Genomic DNA, 18,055 nt, shown 5'->3' on the forward strand with positions numbered 1-18,055 from the left:
CTCTACAATATCTATTATTCTCTATCGCTGACTTTCCATCTAACGGTACTTTAGCATATGACAAATTATTTTTAAGTTATAGTCAAAACAAACAAAACATCTGTTCACAGTGATGCAACTTTAATTACTATGTTATCCTATGCCGCCATGTGTTGGTAAGACAATCCCTTTCCTATAATCGTATCAATTCACCCAGTGATCTAGGTCAATAGCATCAATGGAACAGTTTTGCTTCCGTCCCTACATGGGCTTGAACCAGGGACCCTCTGCACACATCGACAACAGTCACCCTCGAAGCACCGTTACCCGTAGCTCCACAAAAGCCGCGACCCTTGCAAAGCAAGGCAAACAACTACTTCCATGTCGCAGAGCAAGTTACGTCACCACTCTAAACGCTACTAGTTCGCACCACTAACTAGCTAGCCCTTTCACATCGGTAACATTCACCACCCTTTGACTTCCTCCTTCTTCGCAGCAATCAGTGATCCAGGTACACCACATTTAACACATTATGACACTTACTTCTCTCTCACGTTCAGCGAGCCCCAGTTGCTAACACCCGCAGATCAACACCTAGAAAATGTGCCACCGTGGTTTTATACAAGACCACATTTTGATCTTAGCCTGATCGAATAAAAGAAACAGTGGTGTGAAGAAGATAATGTAGGAACAATAGTGGATCAATATATTAGTAATCTGTTTTATTCTTGCCTTGCAGTGTATACAGATGGTTCAAAGGATCCCATAATTGGGAAGACAGGACCAGGTGTATTTATTCCTGAGTTCAATGTTATTCTATGCAAGAGACTAACAAATGATTAATCTGTATATTCAACAGAAATGGTTGCGATAATTGTTGGATTGCAATGAATAGAGGAGGTGCAACCAAGAAGAATAGTAATATGTTCGGACTCTGCATCAGTTTTGTGTAGTTTAAGATCTGGAAAGTCAGAACGTGAGGATTTATGGTTAGAAATAATGAGGCTGTTGTTGGGCTTGCAAAGAAATGGTATTGACATTCAGTTCTGTTGGATTCTGGCTCATACAGGAGTTTATGGAAATGATAGTCGATATAATAGCAAAAAAAGCAGTAAAAAATAATATTGTGGATATACAGGTGCAGTTGGGTAGAAGGGCATTAAAACATTGATTCTGAAAAATGGGTTAGACTGCTGGCAGAGATAATAGGATGAAAGTAGTAAGGGCAGACATTTTTATAGTACAAGGAAATCTGTATGGGAGATAGTGTCATATAATGGGAATAGTTATGTTGAGGTTATGTTGTGTAGGAAGAGATTAGGGCATACGGGATTGAATACCTCTGAAATTGATAGAGAAACATGGTACTGGAATGTGTAATGGCTGTATGGTAGAGGAAACGGTTGAACCAAGTATTATTATTTTGTGAAATGTATGATGTAGAAAGGGAGAGCTGGTTTGACAGGGTCAGAGAGGTTGGACGGGAATGGGGAGTGGGTGGTATTTTTGGTGGGGGTGATAGGAGTAATGAGGTTCGTAGGGAATTGTTTAATTTTGTTAGAAATTCAGGGTTAGTTAAGAGAATATAGTGGTATAGATAGGTCGTGATCGGCCTCACACTCCTCTTAAATATAATGGCAAAATGTAGATTTGCGCCTAAATACACATACCCAAAAGTAACTGCTATTCATGTGTAATTACATGATTCTGACATGCAAAGATATAGTCACTCGGTGGACATTCGATGTTCCCATTAAGATTACATTGGCAATAGGCTAGATTTGTCCTTACCAACCTAAGGATTAATTTGATACCCCCCATGTAGCTATAGCTCAAACACAGACCAAATGGAAGCTTACCTTGTTAGATGTTTGGTGAAAAATAAACATTTTGACACTCTGGGCTGGTGATCAATAACGGTAGGTCACAGGCAGACAAATATGATATCCTCATGATCTGTGGAGTCCCGGCTTTCGGTGTGTATCAATGTATTCCGTGTTTTATTTCGTTTATGCTTCACAACGCTAACCGGAATGTAGGTAGCAGCCATCTTGAAATGAGGTCATTGGGTCAGCCTGCCCTTATAAATGTGTATGCCCATATATGTTTGTAAGTCGAACTAAAGATTTGAAGGCACCGATCAATAGCCAAGATACTCAGCTTTCCGCAGACACCCTGCTTTTGCAGATAGGGGCTTCCGTTCTCATACCAGACTGAATTGAATAAAACAAATCAAATAGGGTCCCCAAATATGGGCACTTTACATTTAAGAGGTTCATAAGAGAATATAGTGGTATAGATCGGTCGTGACCGGACTCACACTCCTGTACAGTAGGTGGCGGTGTATGCACATGTCAGTTGGTTGCGATCCGCCCCTCCCAAAAAAAGAAGAAAGAAGGCGAGGAAGCGAGGCGATGTTCAGGCTTTTTCTCTCGCGAGGAAGGACGCCGTTATCGGAATCCCTACAAACAACACGAGAATTCATCATTCACACGGTAATATAACCCAATCTAACACGGTACATATCTCGTGAGCCAGAAGTGGAGATACTGGGTGCTTTGAACCCGCATTCAAAATGTTATTTCACAGGACTATTAATATGATACAAACCGCAACATATATCTATTCCGCGGCTACGGACAGACATTGAGGCCTAGCTAGCTACCATTGCGTGCTTGTGTCTTCTGGCTAGTAGCACGCTGCAGCTAACGCTCTTCTTCCGTCTACAAATAGCTAATGTGAGGTCGCTAGCTAGTTTACCTGATGGAATGGCAATGTTTTTGCCCGGATACATCACATCTAAATACACTGCTATCTGTGACTCAATTTGTAGCCTGTTGTGGAAGATATGTCAGCTAACGTTATGTTTCCCTATTTACCCTGCATAGATACTAGCCCAACAAACTAGCAAAGTAGCGCACGCCTGCTAACTGCTCAGTAATGGTTTGCCATGCAATGGTTACCCTTACATAATTTCAATTTAACTAAGAAATCCAATAGCATCTACATCAAAATGCACAATGCATTGATAAATCTAGGCCTATCTAGAATGTAAATGAGACTTGTCAGTTAGCAAGCTACTTTACAGTTCACAAGCTAGCTACATGCAATGGTGGACAGTCATGATTTAGGACCAGGCGGGACTCTTAAAACACGCCACTTCGTTACAGCTACGACCGGAAGTTACTTTTCGCGAACCCTTTTCCTAACCATAACATAATTCTCCCAACCTGCTGCTTAAGTTCTAACCTGCTACGAAAAAGTAACTTCCGGTCGTAGATGGAAGTGGCGTGTTTTTAGGGAGTCTCGATTTAGATAGCTAAGAATAAATATCAAGAAGACCTAATACATGTATCTGCAACTTCGTCTTAAAATGTAGCTTGCAATCTAACATTGTCTACAACCATGATCAAGCTAATGCAAATAAACAGCTCGTTGTCAGGAGCCTCTGGTCCATTTGCCCGTTTGATCAAGTTGACATAATTTTAGTGCCTGTCATGTTATTGTCAACATGGTAATGACCATTACTCAGTTTAAATTGTTAATTCATTTTTACACCCATTCACATGGTGGCCTTCACACCAAAATCCACAAACGTATCTGCATTTAGGTAGTGGTGTACTTTTTGTGCCACTAGGCACTACACAATATTCCATGATTAGCAGGCAAAGTTAGACCATGGCACATACTCATTGAACCGTTCTCCAGTATATTCAACTAATTAAACATTGGTGTGGAACTGTGAAAGAAGAGAAATTGATGTGTAAACTGATAACTTTTAAAATACATGTTTATTTCAAGGAACCATAGGGTACATCATTCTCAGGAGTATAAAGTAACTTCCTCTCCTTTCCAGATGCACCCACATTAGGAGTCTTGCTCAACAAGAAGCCAACACTAGTGAGTGGCTTATAAATAGTGTTATTTGTTCTATGACTCAGACCCACTCAGGTAAAACTTCACCCCAGCACACAGAATATCAATGAAAAAGGCTCTTTCTCAATTGTTTTGTCCTCGATTCCAGGGCCCTGTCTAGAAACACCCCCTAACATCTGGACAATTGTGGAGATTTGAGAGAGTTGAACAGGTGTAAGCAATATGGCAAACATTTCTTCTAGCATGTCAGAGGTCAAGGTGGAGCTATCACCATACCCTCTTTGATCTCCACAAGTGGCTAGGGGTTGTTTCTGGACAGGGCCCTTTGGAGAATCTCAGTTGTATTTCCTTGACTCCTCGTCCTTTGAGAGGATTGAACAGGTGTAAGCAATTTGACAAACATTTAATCTAGCATGTCAGAGGCCAAGGTGGAGCTATCATCATATTATTTTTAACTCATCATATCCTATTTGATCTCCACAAGTAGCTAGGGGTTGTTTCTGGACAGAGCCGTTGGGAAAATCTCAATTGCATTTCCTTGACTCCTCATGTCCTCTCGCCTCCTCAAAACCCATTGGATTAGAAAGTCAGAGATCGTTTGCTTATGACCTCCTCCGATGGGTTTTGAGAGGTAGGTGAGGAGAGAGGACATGAGGAGTCAAGGAAATGAAATTGAGATTCTCACCTTGATTCATTGTGAAAAATCAAGGCTACATCCTGTCAAGGAAAGAGCTTTGAGAGTCAACCTGAATTTCAAACAGGGTGGGAGTTGAGTGCCCTCTTGTGGAAATCAGGTGTTTTGAAAAATAGAACCAGACATTAACCAGTCATTATTACTATCAACAGCATTTCATTACCTGAGTTGATAGACATTTAATCAAATAGAAAATAAAATAAATACTTTTACTAGCTACCGGGCTCAGAGCAAATGTAATATATCTCAGTTGCAGCGAATGGCTCAGGTAGTCAGTCCTTCAGTCATGTTATATTGACCTTGTGGTAATTTGCCTGTAATATAATGGCAGGTTGTAATATTGAAATGATACAATATGCATATTCTATGCCAAATCAGGATATATGGCCCTCTAAATAAGCCTAGTAAATTCACATGACCCAACCAATATTGAAATAAATGCATCCCAGTCCCCAATCAAATTGTATTTGTCACGTGTACACTTTACAGTGAAATGCTTAAATACGAGCCCTTCCCAACGATGCAGAGTTAAAAATAAGAAAAATACAAATAATAACACAAGGGGAATAAAATGCACAATAATTAAGCCATATACAGGGAGTACCAGAACCATATCAATGCGCAGGGGTACTTGAGGTAGATATGGACATATAAGCAAGGGTAAAGTGACTAGGCATCAGGATAGATGATAATAAGAGTAAAATGAAGACCAGGGTAGCAGCACTATATGATCAGTGTGTGTATGTCTGTGGTGTCGGTATGCGTGTGTGTGTGTTATGAGTGTTTGTGTGAATGAGTGGATATAGTCTTGTGAGTGTGATTAGAGTCAGTGTAAGATGGAGCCAATGCAGTGAGTGGTGGTGTCTGACTCATTCTTGAATCATGAGGTCCAGGTAAACAAAAGGCACAGAACAAACCACAGGCAAATATCAGGTTTTCTTTTAAAACAACCCCCTTTGTTTTGTTTGCTTATTACTGACAGTCATAAATTCACTTATGTTGGGGTTGAACAGCCAGAGAATGTCAATGCTCTTTTATTTGCAATAATGATGTTGTTTTGTGGCTCTCTCTGGCTTTACAGGTCTGAATGATGTCGGAACAAGATTTGGCAGAGATGGTACAGATAGCAGTGGAGGACTTGGGCCAGGGTGACCAGACTGGTAAGATCTATATTACAGACCACAAAGCTCTGTCCAATCACCATAACTAGGGCCATGTGACCTGGCCAGGAAAACCATTAGGGGGAAATTGCTGGCTCAAGATAAATGTCATGCTCATCCCTCCGAAGTTGTCTCTTTACAACCATTTGCCTGTATTGTAAAGGAAGGGTCACCACTGACTGACTATCCATTGGCTAATGGTTCAGCTTTACTTCTGGCTTAAGTTGTTTTATCTTGATGGTAGTTATGGACCATTTGGGTACATTTGGTTAAATCGCTTGATTTGGAAGAGCTACTTATAAGCAGCAACAGTGCATCTGGTAGTTTTTTCATGATTGTGTGTATGTTTTACTGTGCGTGACTGCATTTGGGATTTGTTTTAGATGTGTTGGACAATCATGAAGATTGTGATGACAAGCCTGACAGGAAAAGGCCAAGGGTGGACAACGGCTCCCAGGATGCATCTCTAAAGGTATGTTGCTGTGAGAGATTGGATTCAGTATGTACTTCCAAACTGAATCAGTCATGTGAGCATGTCCGCTTGTTTGTCCTATGAAAATATATCATACATTGCATTTATAAAGGCCTACTGTAGTGATTTTTACAAGGTCTCTAAGCTCTCTGCTTTTTAAGAGGGGAGCTCACTTCATCAACCACCAATGTGTAACATGTAGCACCCACCTTTTCTTACGCACACGCAATGAACTTTCTCTCCCTCTGCCTCTGCCTCTTTCCCCCTTCCTCTCTCCAGACCTTGTTGTACTCCATCAGCCAGACGATCTGCCAGCGTCTGGACAACATGGAGGCCAAGCTGCAGGTGGTGGAGGCGACGTGCCGGGCCCTGGAGAGGAAGCTGGATGCCGTCGTCAACAAGAACCAGGCGCCCATCCAGGTCCCCATGGTGGCCGGTTCCCCTCTGGGGGCCACCCAGACCTGGAATAAAGTGCGCTGGTGAGTTGAGGTTTGGACCTGGGCCTATATTAATTAGGGCACACCGTAGCAGGCCATTTTGCAACTGACAATTTGGACAAGTTGAGGTAGTCTTTCCCTGTCGTTTTCTTCCGCTTGGTGCCTAATGAATACGACCCTGGTTAGGACTGGGGATTGTAGTGGGATAAAACGCTGGGACTTAGACTGGGACTGGTCAGGGTGAGTTGAGGGTGGTACACTGGGGGACAATGACAATGGTTGACTTGTGCTTTATGAGGGTTATGGAGTTGTGGGGGAGTACTCATTCTCTTACAAGTGAGTGCTAGAGTAGAATGCGCCTATTCCCATGAAGACAATTTGACACTGGAGCCTGTTGAGGTATTTGACAGTGAAGAATTCCCTGTCTGCCCCTGCAGTGTTGTTCCACAGACCAATGTGATAGTGAGCCAAGACCGACCAAAGGGCCAGGAGGAGCCAGTAGCTCGAGGGGCAGATTCCCTGGAGAACCTCCTTAGCAAGTGAGTGATTGACACCTGTTTTCTTCTGTCATCATGCAGAATGTAGAATTGAGTATAGAACAAACACTGTTGTGCACGAAACTGTGATCCCCACTAATGTTTAATCTACACAGAACCCTCATAATACAATGGTTCTCTGAACCCTGCAGAGTTTAGTGGCTCACACAGAACACAATGGAACACATATCAGCTCGGCTCACAGGTCCCTGTGTTGGTACGTGGTTCTAACTCAGCCTGTGTGTGTTTCTATGCGTGTGTGTGTTCCGTCAGCACGGTGGGCGGGCGGAGGCAGAACACGTTCCTGGTGAAGGTGCCAGTGCCGGAGGACAGCCAGGAGGACCAGGAGAGCGGCTCAGAGGCCAGTGACTCGGTGTCCAACAGCGGCCAGACCAACAACGCCCAGAGCACCCAGAACGTCACCCTCATCACCCTCAACTCAGAGGGTACGGCCCTGTCAGAACACGTGCACACATACACAGAAACCAAGAAACACGCACACACAAACACATACTGAAACACACACGCGTGTCCCAAACGTGGCTTAAAGTGTGTAAAGAACAAGTCACTTGATGAACTGTTCATCGTTGTGAATCCGGCTGGAGTCTTATCAGTGAGACGGATACCATCAAACAAATTTGAACTCAAAGGCAGCTTGACTTTGATTTGTGAATGTGATATGTTGCCTGGCTACTTCTGCCTTAATTGCCAAATACTACCACCTGTCTTGGTGTATAATGGTGCTGTGTTGATGTGTAGTGATGTTTCACTATCATTGGTCCTCTGTAGCTCAGCTGGTAGAGCACGGCGCTTGTAACGCCAAGGTAGTGGGTTCGATTCCCGGGACCACCCATACACAAAAATGTATGCACGCATGACTGTAAGTCGCTTTGGATAAAAGCGTCTGCTAAATGGCATATTATATTATATTATATTATTACCAGCGTAGACATCTGTGGTGAGGCATCTGTGGTAGCTATTGTCTCACTCGGACTTGTTTTTAAGTCTTCTAGGATGATGTCTCGGGACTCAGTGGCTTTCCCAGTAGTCACGGACAAGCCTGAGGAGAGGAAAGGTTTTTATGATTGAGCAAAGTTTCTGACTACAGCGCATGCTGTTGTTTATGTTGTTTGGGCTGTTTTGAGTGGTTCCTTGGTTAGCTTCAAAGACGTTCCTTTGGCATACATTCATTTATTTGCAGCTGCAAGTTTACATGACAATGTGTTTTAGTCAGCATTAGCCAGAGGGCACCATGTTTTTCTCCAAAAGGAATCGTGTGTGTGTGTGTGCGATCCTTCGACTTCCCTGCATTTTACTCTCTATATCAATGTCACTGTCAGCTGTCTGCCTCTCCACACCTCTCCATAGACAAAGTGAGCTCTCAGGTTACTAAACTTTATATAGATATAATATATAGGAAGTCTGATGTTCCACTGATCGGTTCCTTGTTGAACTCTGTAATGCTCCGTGGAGATGACATTCTAATGTTAGAGAATGTCACACAACAACACTCATAATAACCTCCAGAACTGTATGCCGGTGTAGTCCTGATGGTCGCCACAAGGTTGTGCTCAAGCGCAAGCAGAGATTAGGAAGGTGTAGGCCTATCTGTGAAGTATTTCAGTGCATGCACATGCATGTGGGATCTGTGTATATACGAAGACTACAAGAATAAATATTCATAAAACATTGAGCCCAAAAACCCTCACACATGAACAGGTGTTAGATATATTACAGCTGCTCTCCCTGACACACACACACACACACACATATCCCTACACATATCCCTACATATCCTCTACCCGCATGTACATATTACCTCAACTACCTCAACTAGCCGGTGCCCCCGCACATTGACTCTGCAACGGTACCCCCCTGTATATATAGCCTCCCTACTGTCACTTTATTTTACTTCTGCTCTTTTTTTCTCAACACTTTTTTTTGTTGTTTTATTTTTACTTTTTTTTGTTTAAAATAAATGCACTGTTGGTTAAGGGCTGTAAGTAAGCATTTCACTGTAATGTCTGCACCTGTTGTATTTGGCGCATGTGACCAATAAAATTTGATTTGATTTGATATACAGTACCAGTCAAAAGTTTGGACACACCTACTCATTCCAGGGTTTTTCTTTATTTTTACTATTTTCTACATTGTAGAATAATAGTGAAGACATCAAAACTATGAAATAACACATATGGAATCATGTAGTAACCAACAGTGTTAAACAAATCAAAATATATTTTATATTTGAGATTCTTCAAAGTAGCCACCCTTTGCCTTGATGACAGCTTTGCACACTCTTGGCATTCTCTCAACCAGCTTCATGAGGTAGTCACCTGGAATGCATTTCAGTTAACAGTTGTGCCTTGTTAAAAGTTAATTTGTGTCATTTCTTTCCTTCTTAATGCATTTGAGCCAATCAGTTGTGTTGTGACAAGGTCAGAGGAGACTGCATGAATCAGGCCTTCATGGTCGAATTGCTGCAAAGAAACCAATACTAAAGGACACCAATAAGAAGAAGAGACTTGCTTGGGCCAAGAAACACGAGCAATGGACATTAGACCGGTGGAAATCTGTCCTTTGGTCTGATGAGTCCAAATTTGAGATTTGGGCTTAGTGGGACTATCATTTGTTTTTCAACAGGACAATGACCCAACACACCTCCAGGCTGTGTAAGGGCTATTTGACCAAGAAGGAGAGTGATGGAGTGCTGCGTCAGATGATCTGGCCTCCACAATCACCCAACCTCAACCCAATTGAGATGGTTTGGGATGAGTTGGACCGCAGAGTGAAGGAAAAGCAGCCAACAAGTGCTCAGCATATGTGGGAACTCCTTCAAGACTGTTGAAAAGCATTCCAGGTGAAGCTGTTTGAGAGAATGCCAGGAGTGTGCAAAGCTGTCATCTAGGCAAAGGGTGGCTACTTTGAAGAATCTCAAATATAAAATATATTTTGATTTGTTTAACACTTTTTTTTGGTTACTACATGATTCCATATGTGTTATTTCATAGTTTTGATGTCTTCACTATTATTCTACAATGTAGAAAATTGTAAAGATAAAGAAAAACCCTGGAATGAGTAGGTGTGTCCAAACTTTTGACTGGTACTGTATATATTTAGTATAGACACAGACCCACACATACAACAGACTGGGAGCAGCTTTAGGGGTCATATCATTACCACTATACTCTTGCCCCCCTCTCTCTTTATAGATGACTACCCAGCAGGTACGTGGCTTGGCGACGAGAACAATGCAGAGATGCGCGTGCGCTGCCCAGTGTCGCCTGGCGACATGCTCCACATCAGCACCAACTGCCGCACGGCGGAGAAGATGGCGCTGACACTGTTGGACTACCTATTCCACCGCGAGGTGCAGGCCATCTCCAACCTGTCGGGCCAGGGCAAGCACGGCAAGAAGCAGCTCGACCCACTCATGATCTACGGCATACGCTGTGAGTCACGCACACCTACACACTCACTCCATTACTCACACTGCTGTTTAACCCTGTCCTGACTAAGCGGGGGGGGAGGGGGTCATTTAGGGTAATTTAGCTATTTTAGTTTTAGTTTTAAGACCCCCTGAAGTATAAAAATATATATATATATATATTTGCTAAAAAACATATTTTTGGCCTTACTGCTATTAGCCCATACAAACGCATTTAATAACAGGTTCACTACATTTTGTTTTACATGTATTTACAGTGCATTCGGAAAGTATTCAGACCCCTTCCCTTTTCCACATTTTGTTACGTTACAGCCTTATTCTAAAATTGATAAGTAATGTTTTTCCTCATCAATCTACACACAATACCCCATAATGACAAAGCGAAAACAGGTTTTTAGAATTTTTTGCAAATGTAATCCTTATTTACATAAGTATTCAGACCCTTTGCTATGAGACTCGAAGTTGAGCTCAGGTGCATCCTGTTTCCATTGATCATCCTTGAGATGTTTCTACCTTGATTGGAGTCCACCTGTGGTAAATTGAATTGATTGGACATGATTTGGAAAGGCACACACCTGTCTATATAAGGTCCCACAGTTGACTGTGCATGTCAGAGCAAAAACCAAACCATGATGTCGAAGGAATTGTCCTTAGAGCTCCGAGACATGATTGTGTTGAGGCACAGATCTGGGGAAGGGTACCAAAAAATGTCCCCAAGAACACAGTGGCCTCCATCATTCTTAAATGGAAGAAGTTTGGAACCAACAAGACTTCATGGAGCTGGCCGCCCGGCCAAACTGAGCAATCGGGGAAGAAGGGCCTTGGTCAGGGAGGTGACCAAGAACCTGATGGTCACTCTGACAGAGCTCCAGAGTTCCTCTGTGGAGAAGGGATAACCTTCCAGAAGGACAACCATCTCTGCAGCACTCCACCAATCAGGCCTTTATGGTAGAGTGGCAAGACGGAAGCCTCTTCTCAGTAAAAGGCATATGACAGCCCGCTTGTAGTTTGCCAAAAGGCACTTAAAGGACTCTCAGACCATGAGAAACAAGATTCTCTGGTCTGATGAAACCAAGATTGAACTCTTTGGCCTGAATGCCAAGCGTCATGTCTGGAGGAAACCTTGCACCATCCCTACGGTGAAGCAGGTTGGTGGCACCATTATGCTGTGGGGATGTTTTTCAGTGGCAGGAACTGGGAGACTAGTCAGGATTGAGGCAAAGATTAACGGAGCAAAGTGCAGAGAGATCCGTGATGAAAACCTATGCCAGAGCACTCAGGACCTCAGACTGGGGCTAAGGTTCACCTTCCAACAGGACAACGACCCTAAGCATACAGCCAAGACAACGCAGCAGTGGCTTCGGGACAAGTCTCTGAATGTCCTTGAGTGGCCCAGCCAGAGCCTGGACTTGAACCCAATCGAACATCTCTAGAGACTTGAAAATAGCTGTGCAGCGACGCTCCCCATCCAACCTGACAGAGCTTGAGAGGATTTGCAGAGAAGAATGGGAGAAACTTCCCAAATACAGGTGTGCCATGCTTGTAGCGTCATACCCAAGAAGACTCCAGGCTGTAATCGCTGCCAAAGGTGCTTCAACAAAGTACTGAGTAAAGGGTCTGAATACTTATGTAAATGTGATATTTCAGTTTAAATGTTTTTATACATTTGCAAAAATATATAAAAGCCTGTTTTTGCATTTTCTTTATGGGGTTGTGTAGATTGAAGAGGTAAAAAACTATTTCATCCATTTTAGAATAAGGCTATAACGTAACAAAATGTGGAAAAAGTCAAGGGGTCTGAATACTTTACGAATGCTCTGTAACCCCTTATTTTTGGCACTAAACAGTCTCCATATACTTCCATGATATTTTTCAACTGGTACCGGGGGACCTTCAGACGAGTCTTGTGAGGCCTGTGGGCGTCCTAGAGCTAAACGTGTTCGTGAGAGTCTCACCTTTCCACAGAGGGGTCATATTAGTGTGTTGCCCAAAGTGTTCAGACTCAACAGACAGAAGTTGGCAGGTCGGCTGTACCTTCAGACGAGTCCCAAGATGCTTGTGGGGTTCTAAGAGGAAAACGGAGAACACCATCGTGTTCGTGAGAGTATTTCTTTCCATAGAGGGGTCATAATCGTTTTGTAGGCCAAACCGTTCAGACGCTACAGACAATTCTTTTGAGAAGACTGATTTATGGGATGTCTCATGGTCTGACAAACACCACTCTAGCTCTGTCACCTTTCACCGCAGATGCGGAAGTGCGACATCGGTGGAGGTGGTGGATTGAGACGCATCCAATAAAAAAAAAAGTTATCTAGCTTAAACTAACAGATGTATTTATTATGTGTTTTATTATTATTATTATTATGCTAATTAGATTTCCGCTGTGGCGTGGACATTGACTCCAAGGGTTAACCAACTGACAGAAAACCATCTAACTGACCATCAAATTCCCTTCCGTTGACCAGGGAGTGAGACAGCGGAGGGAGGGAGGGGAGACAGCGGAGGAGAAACAGGGGAAGGGAGGGCAGACAGAGGGGGGAGCGGAAGGGAGGGGAGAAAGCAGATGGGAGAGGGGAGGGAGGGGAGGGAGGGGAGACGGCGGAGGGAAGAAAGCGGGAGGGGAGAGGGGACAGCGGAAGGGAGGAAGGGGAGGGGAGACAGCAGATGGGAGACAGCAGAGGGGAGGGAGGGGAGACGGTGGAGGGGAGACAGCTGAAAGGAGGGAGGGGAGACTGCAGAGGGGAGGGCGTTTTTATGGCTTATAAGTGTTGACAGTGCTGAATAAAATCTTAAACATGAACTCACTCATAAAAACATTAGCTCTTTGCTGTATTCATTGACAGTCTCTCTCTAGTCATGTTTTTTAAAGTTTTGAAATCTCACACAGTAGAGACGACTATCAACTTCGCTGTGGGCTGGTAGAAGCTGTCTTTTTTGCCATTTATGAATGTGTGTTATTCAATCTGTTTCTCTGCGCTATAGTAGCAAAGGTCAAATTCAATATTTTAGCAAATCATTTAAAAAAATTATTTGATACCTAAAGGGGTCCTAAAATTTTAAATCAAATAGCTGAATGATCCATAGTATGACCATCTTAAAACAATTACATACCTCCCCCCAACGTCTTAGACTTACAGGGGTTAATCGAGGTAGAAAGAAGTTATCAACTCTGTCACGCCCTCAAACCAGCTATTAACACCCCGCTAACGTAACCGCACTCTCTCACATACTATATACACACTTACATTGTATAGGGGCATGTGTCAGGGATTAGGATGATATGTGGTACTATCAGAGTACCTGACCACTTGTACCTTGACCACCAGATTTAGAATCTATCTAGAGTTTTCAGTGGTTCTGACATTTTGATACCTCAGGCAGAGTTTCATTGATAGTGGGACAAGGTTGCACTGTACAAACTACACACACAGACTTGGCATGAACTCCTGTCCACCCTAAGCAATGCATGTGACTTATACTACCTTGTCATGGTGAGTTAGCTTTAGTTTAAGATTACAATGGTTATCTTAAGATTGTTAAATTACATGACCCTGAACTGATGTGCCCTCTGTCGTTGTTTCCCTCAGGTCACCTGTTCTATAAGTTTGGCATCACTGAGTCGGACTGGTACCGTATCAAGCAGAGCATTGACTCCAAGTGTCGCACTGCGTGGAGACGCAAGCAGCGCGGCCAGAGTCTGGCGGTCAAGAGCTTCTCCAGACGTAGCACCAACGCACCGGGAAGCTCAGGTAATTCCTGGAAATAGCAAGCACACACACACGCAGACACACATGCACACACAGACACACACATAGCTTTTCACTTATGCGTATGTAAGGAACCCAGCGAGTAGTGCAGATGCAGAGTGTAGCAGATGGTTATAATCTCCACAACACAACAACGCCTCCTGTCCTCCCCTCCCTGAGATCCATCACCTCTCACCCCTGACCGGAGAGAGTGGGACAGCAGGGGAAACCCAAATATCCTGTGAGCCCACTGTGTGTACATTATACAGTCACAGCCCGCTCTCCTCCCTGGCCACACACACCCCACCAGAGCACACACAGCACTGTAAACTAAACACACACACACTCAAACAGCACACACAGCACTGTAAAATAAACACACACACACATCTACCAGAGCACACACACCCCAGAGAAAGTTCTCTCGCACTCCCCTTAGTAAAACTGCTTCAACATTAAACTAATGGGCTGGAAAGAGGTGACTGGGTCTGTTTTTAAACAGTTATTTATTAATGAACGGGGAGAGAGGGCTAACACAAAGTACAGTCTCCACGAGCCACCTGGCTCTCGCCTCACTGTCAATAACTGGGCTGGGGATAATTTACATACTGCAGTACTTGGACTGTGTCTCAAATGGCACCCTAATCCCTATATAGTGCACTACTTTTGACCAGGGCCCATAGGGCTCTCTCTGGTCAAATGTAGTGTGCTATAGGTAACTGCCAACATAAAGGAAACTCCAACATAAAGTGTCTAAATAGGGCGTTGGGCCGCCACGACTCAGAACCGCTTCAATGCACCTGGGCATAGATTCTACTAGTGTCTGGAACTCTATTGGAGGGATCTGACACCATTGTTCCACAAGAAATGCCATTATTTGGTGTTTTGTTGATGGTGGTGGAAAACGCTGTCTCAAGCGCCGCTCCAGAATCTCCCATAAGTGTTCAATTGGGTTGAGATCTGGTGACTGAGACCGCCATGGCATATGGTTTACATCGTTTTCATGCTCATTAAACAATTCAGTGAACACTCGTGCCCTGTGGATGGGGGCAAAGTCATGGTAGCCAAAATAATGGCCACAAATACTGACCTGCCCAGCATTTTTATATATGACCCTAAGCATGATGAGATGTTAATTGCTTAATTAACTCAGGAACTTCACCTGTGTGGAAGCACCTGCTTTCAATATACTTTTTATCCCTCATTTACTCAAGTGTTTCCTTTATTTTGTCAGTTACCTGTACATAAGGTAAAGGGTGCCATTTGGGACATAGCCATGGTCATGCTGAAGGACAGGAGAAAGAACTCGCTGGCAGTAAACACAACACATCTATGATATGAGCTGTACCAAGCAGATATCTGTGCTACATATGTTTTGTATATCATTATATTATTATTTTGAGTGAATTCTTTAGGCCTACTTTGTTACTTCTCATTGTGGTGGGATTTCCTCAATGTAGGCCTACATCAATCTAGCAACAATTCTCATAGCGAGCAGGCACACACGCATGCACCAGTGTAAACACACACACACACACACTGAGATAATAGGTGAAGCTGTGGTGGGCCGATGGGGGACGTTATGGGCTGTGGGTGTGATAGTGGTGGGTGTTTAGACTGAGGCTGGGGTTTGTGTTTGGCTGCAGGGTCGTGTGTGTATTTTGAATTGCTAGCTTGAGAGTCCTTGTGTTATTTAGACATGTTTGATACAGTATAAACACACGGCATCATCCAGCAGATGGGCCCAGTTTTCCAAAAGCCTCTTAAGGCTAAAGTTCATCATTAGAACCTTCGTAGGGGTATCGTTTCCAAAAACAAAAAAAACGCTCGTTATTTACCGACTGCCTCAGACCACTCGTAGAGCAGTTAAGTGCATGTTGAGATGCATTTCCCCCAGAATATCTCTACTGAACATAAATCAAGATGTTTCTGTCTCTCTGTGACCGCCGATAACTTCACAACGAAGTTGACTACAAATACAAAGTTACCAATGTCTTTGCAGTTGTTACAAACAAGCGAAGGATAAAAAGATGCTTGAAATGAAAACCGAGATGACTGCAATAAAAGATAAATAGCCTACCAAAAGTATAGGTTACATAGGCCTATATATTTCAATGATATTAAAATCAATTTCATGTCCATTCAATTTAGTTTTATTTGGCTATTTGGCTACTGTCTGTATTTTTTTGCCTCAATATATTTGATGATGTGTAGCCTAACAGGTGTGCCAAATCTTGATTTAGTGCAATATTATTGGGTAAGCATTAGAATAAGTTGCCTCAATATTTGCATCCATAGGTGATAATATCTCTCTAGGACGTGATCCGTCATCAGTATTGTGGAATAATTATAATGTTACGGTAAGATTTTAATGGAGAAAGCTGATCCGAGAGCAGCGCTGCCTTTCTTTCGAACCTGTCATTATCGACACATGCCTCAATGAGGCACTTAGCGAACGTTCTTTCTGCGTGGTGTTTTGGGAAACACATGTTACATCTTCGGCCATTGCAGGAAAGATACAGTGAGGGAAAAAAGTATTTGATCCCCTGCTGATTTTGTACGTTTGCCCACTGACAAAGAAATGATCAGTCTATAATTTTAATGGTAGGTTTATTTGAACAGTGAGAGACAGAATAACAACAGAAAAATCCAGAAAAACGCATGTCAAAAATGTTATAAATTGATTTGCATTTTAATGAGGGAAATAAGTATTTGACCCCCTCTCAATCAGAAAGATTTCTGGCTCCCAGGTGTCTTTTATACAGGTAACGAGCTGAGGTTAGGAGCACACTCTTAAAGGGAGTGCTCATAATCTCAGTTTGTTACCTGTATAAAAGACACCTGTCCACAGAAGCAATCAATCAATCAGATTCCAAACTCTCCACCATGGCCAAGACCAAAGAGCTCTCCAAGGATGTCAGGGACAAGATTGTAGACCTACACAAGGCTGGAATGGGCTACAAGACCATCGCCAAGCAGCTTGGTGAGAAGGTGACAACAGTTGGTGCGATTATTCGCAAATGGAAGAAACACAAAATAACTGTCAATCTCCCCCGGCCTGGAGCTCCATGTAAGATCTCACCTCGTGGAGTTGCAATGATCATGAGAACGGTGAGGAATCAGCTCAGAACTACACAGGAGGATCTTGTCAATGATCTCAAGGCAGCTGGGACCATAGTCACCAAGAAAACAATTGGTAACACACTACGCAGTGAAGGACTGAAATCCTGCAGCGCCCGCAAGGTCCCCCTGCTCAAGAAAGCACATATACAGGCTCGTCTGAAGTTTGCCAATGAACATCTGAATGATTCAGAGGAGAACTGGGTGAAAGTGTTGTGGTCAGATGAGACCAAAATCGAGCTCTTTGGCATCAACTCAACTCGCCGCATCAAAGGGACGATGGACGGCGCCATGTACCGTCAAATCTTGGGTGAGAACCTCCTTCCCTCAGCCAGGGCATTGAAAATGGGTCGTAGATGGGTATTCCAGCATGACAATGACCCAAAACACACGGCCAAGGCAACAAAGGAGTGGCTCAAGAAGAGGCACATTAAGGTCCTGGAGTGGTCTAGCCAGTCTCCAGACCTTAATCCCATAGAAAATCTGTGGAGGGAGCTGAAGGTTCGAGTTGCCAAACGTCAGCCTCGAAACCTTAATGACTTGGAGAAGATCTGCAAAGAGGAGTGGGACAAAATCTCTCCTGAGAT

At 43.3% G+C, this 18,055-nt stretch overlaps 1 protein-coding gene across 2 annotated transcripts in view; it reads left to right on the plus strand.

Moving 5' to 3' along the window:
- Positions 1–2,374: 2,374 nt before the first annotated feature.
- LOC121532242 (BTG3 associated nuclear protein) overlaps positions 2,375–18,055 on the plus strand; it is a 64,292-nt gene continuing 48,611 nt past the window's right edge. Inside the window, exons 1-9 of one of the 2 annotated variants that reach the window (XM_041838068.2) lie at positions 2,387–2,474; positions 3,836–3,879; positions 5,631–5,709; positions 6,093–6,181; positions 6,461–6,660; positions 7,056–7,157; positions 7,428–7,600; positions 10,367–10,606; positions 14,190–14,351. In XM_041838068.2, the coding sequence (XP_041694002.1) occupies positions 5,637–5,709; positions 6,093–6,181; positions 6,461–6,660; positions 7,056–7,157; positions 7,428–7,600; positions 10,367–10,606; positions 14,190–14,351 (1,039 nt within the window). In that variant the 5' untranslated portion in view covers positions 2,387–2,474; positions 3,836–3,879; positions 5,631–5,636. Of the gene's footprint in view, positions 2,475–3,835; positions 3,880–5,630; positions 5,710–6,092; positions 6,182–6,460; positions 6,661–7,055; positions 7,158–7,427; positions 7,601–10,366; positions 10,607–14,189; positions 14,352–18,055 lie in introns of both variants that reach the window. The other variant, XM_041838066.2, reaches the window with a different exon arrangement.

This window comes from Coregonus clupeaformis, chromosome 19 (genome assembly GCF_020615455.1).
Source record: "Coregonus clupeaformis isolate EN_2021a chromosome 19, ASM2061545v1, whole genome shotgun sequence".
Lineage (NCBI taxonomy): Eukaryota > Metazoa > Chordata > Actinopteri > Salmoniformes > Salmonidae > Coregonus > Coregonus clupeaformis.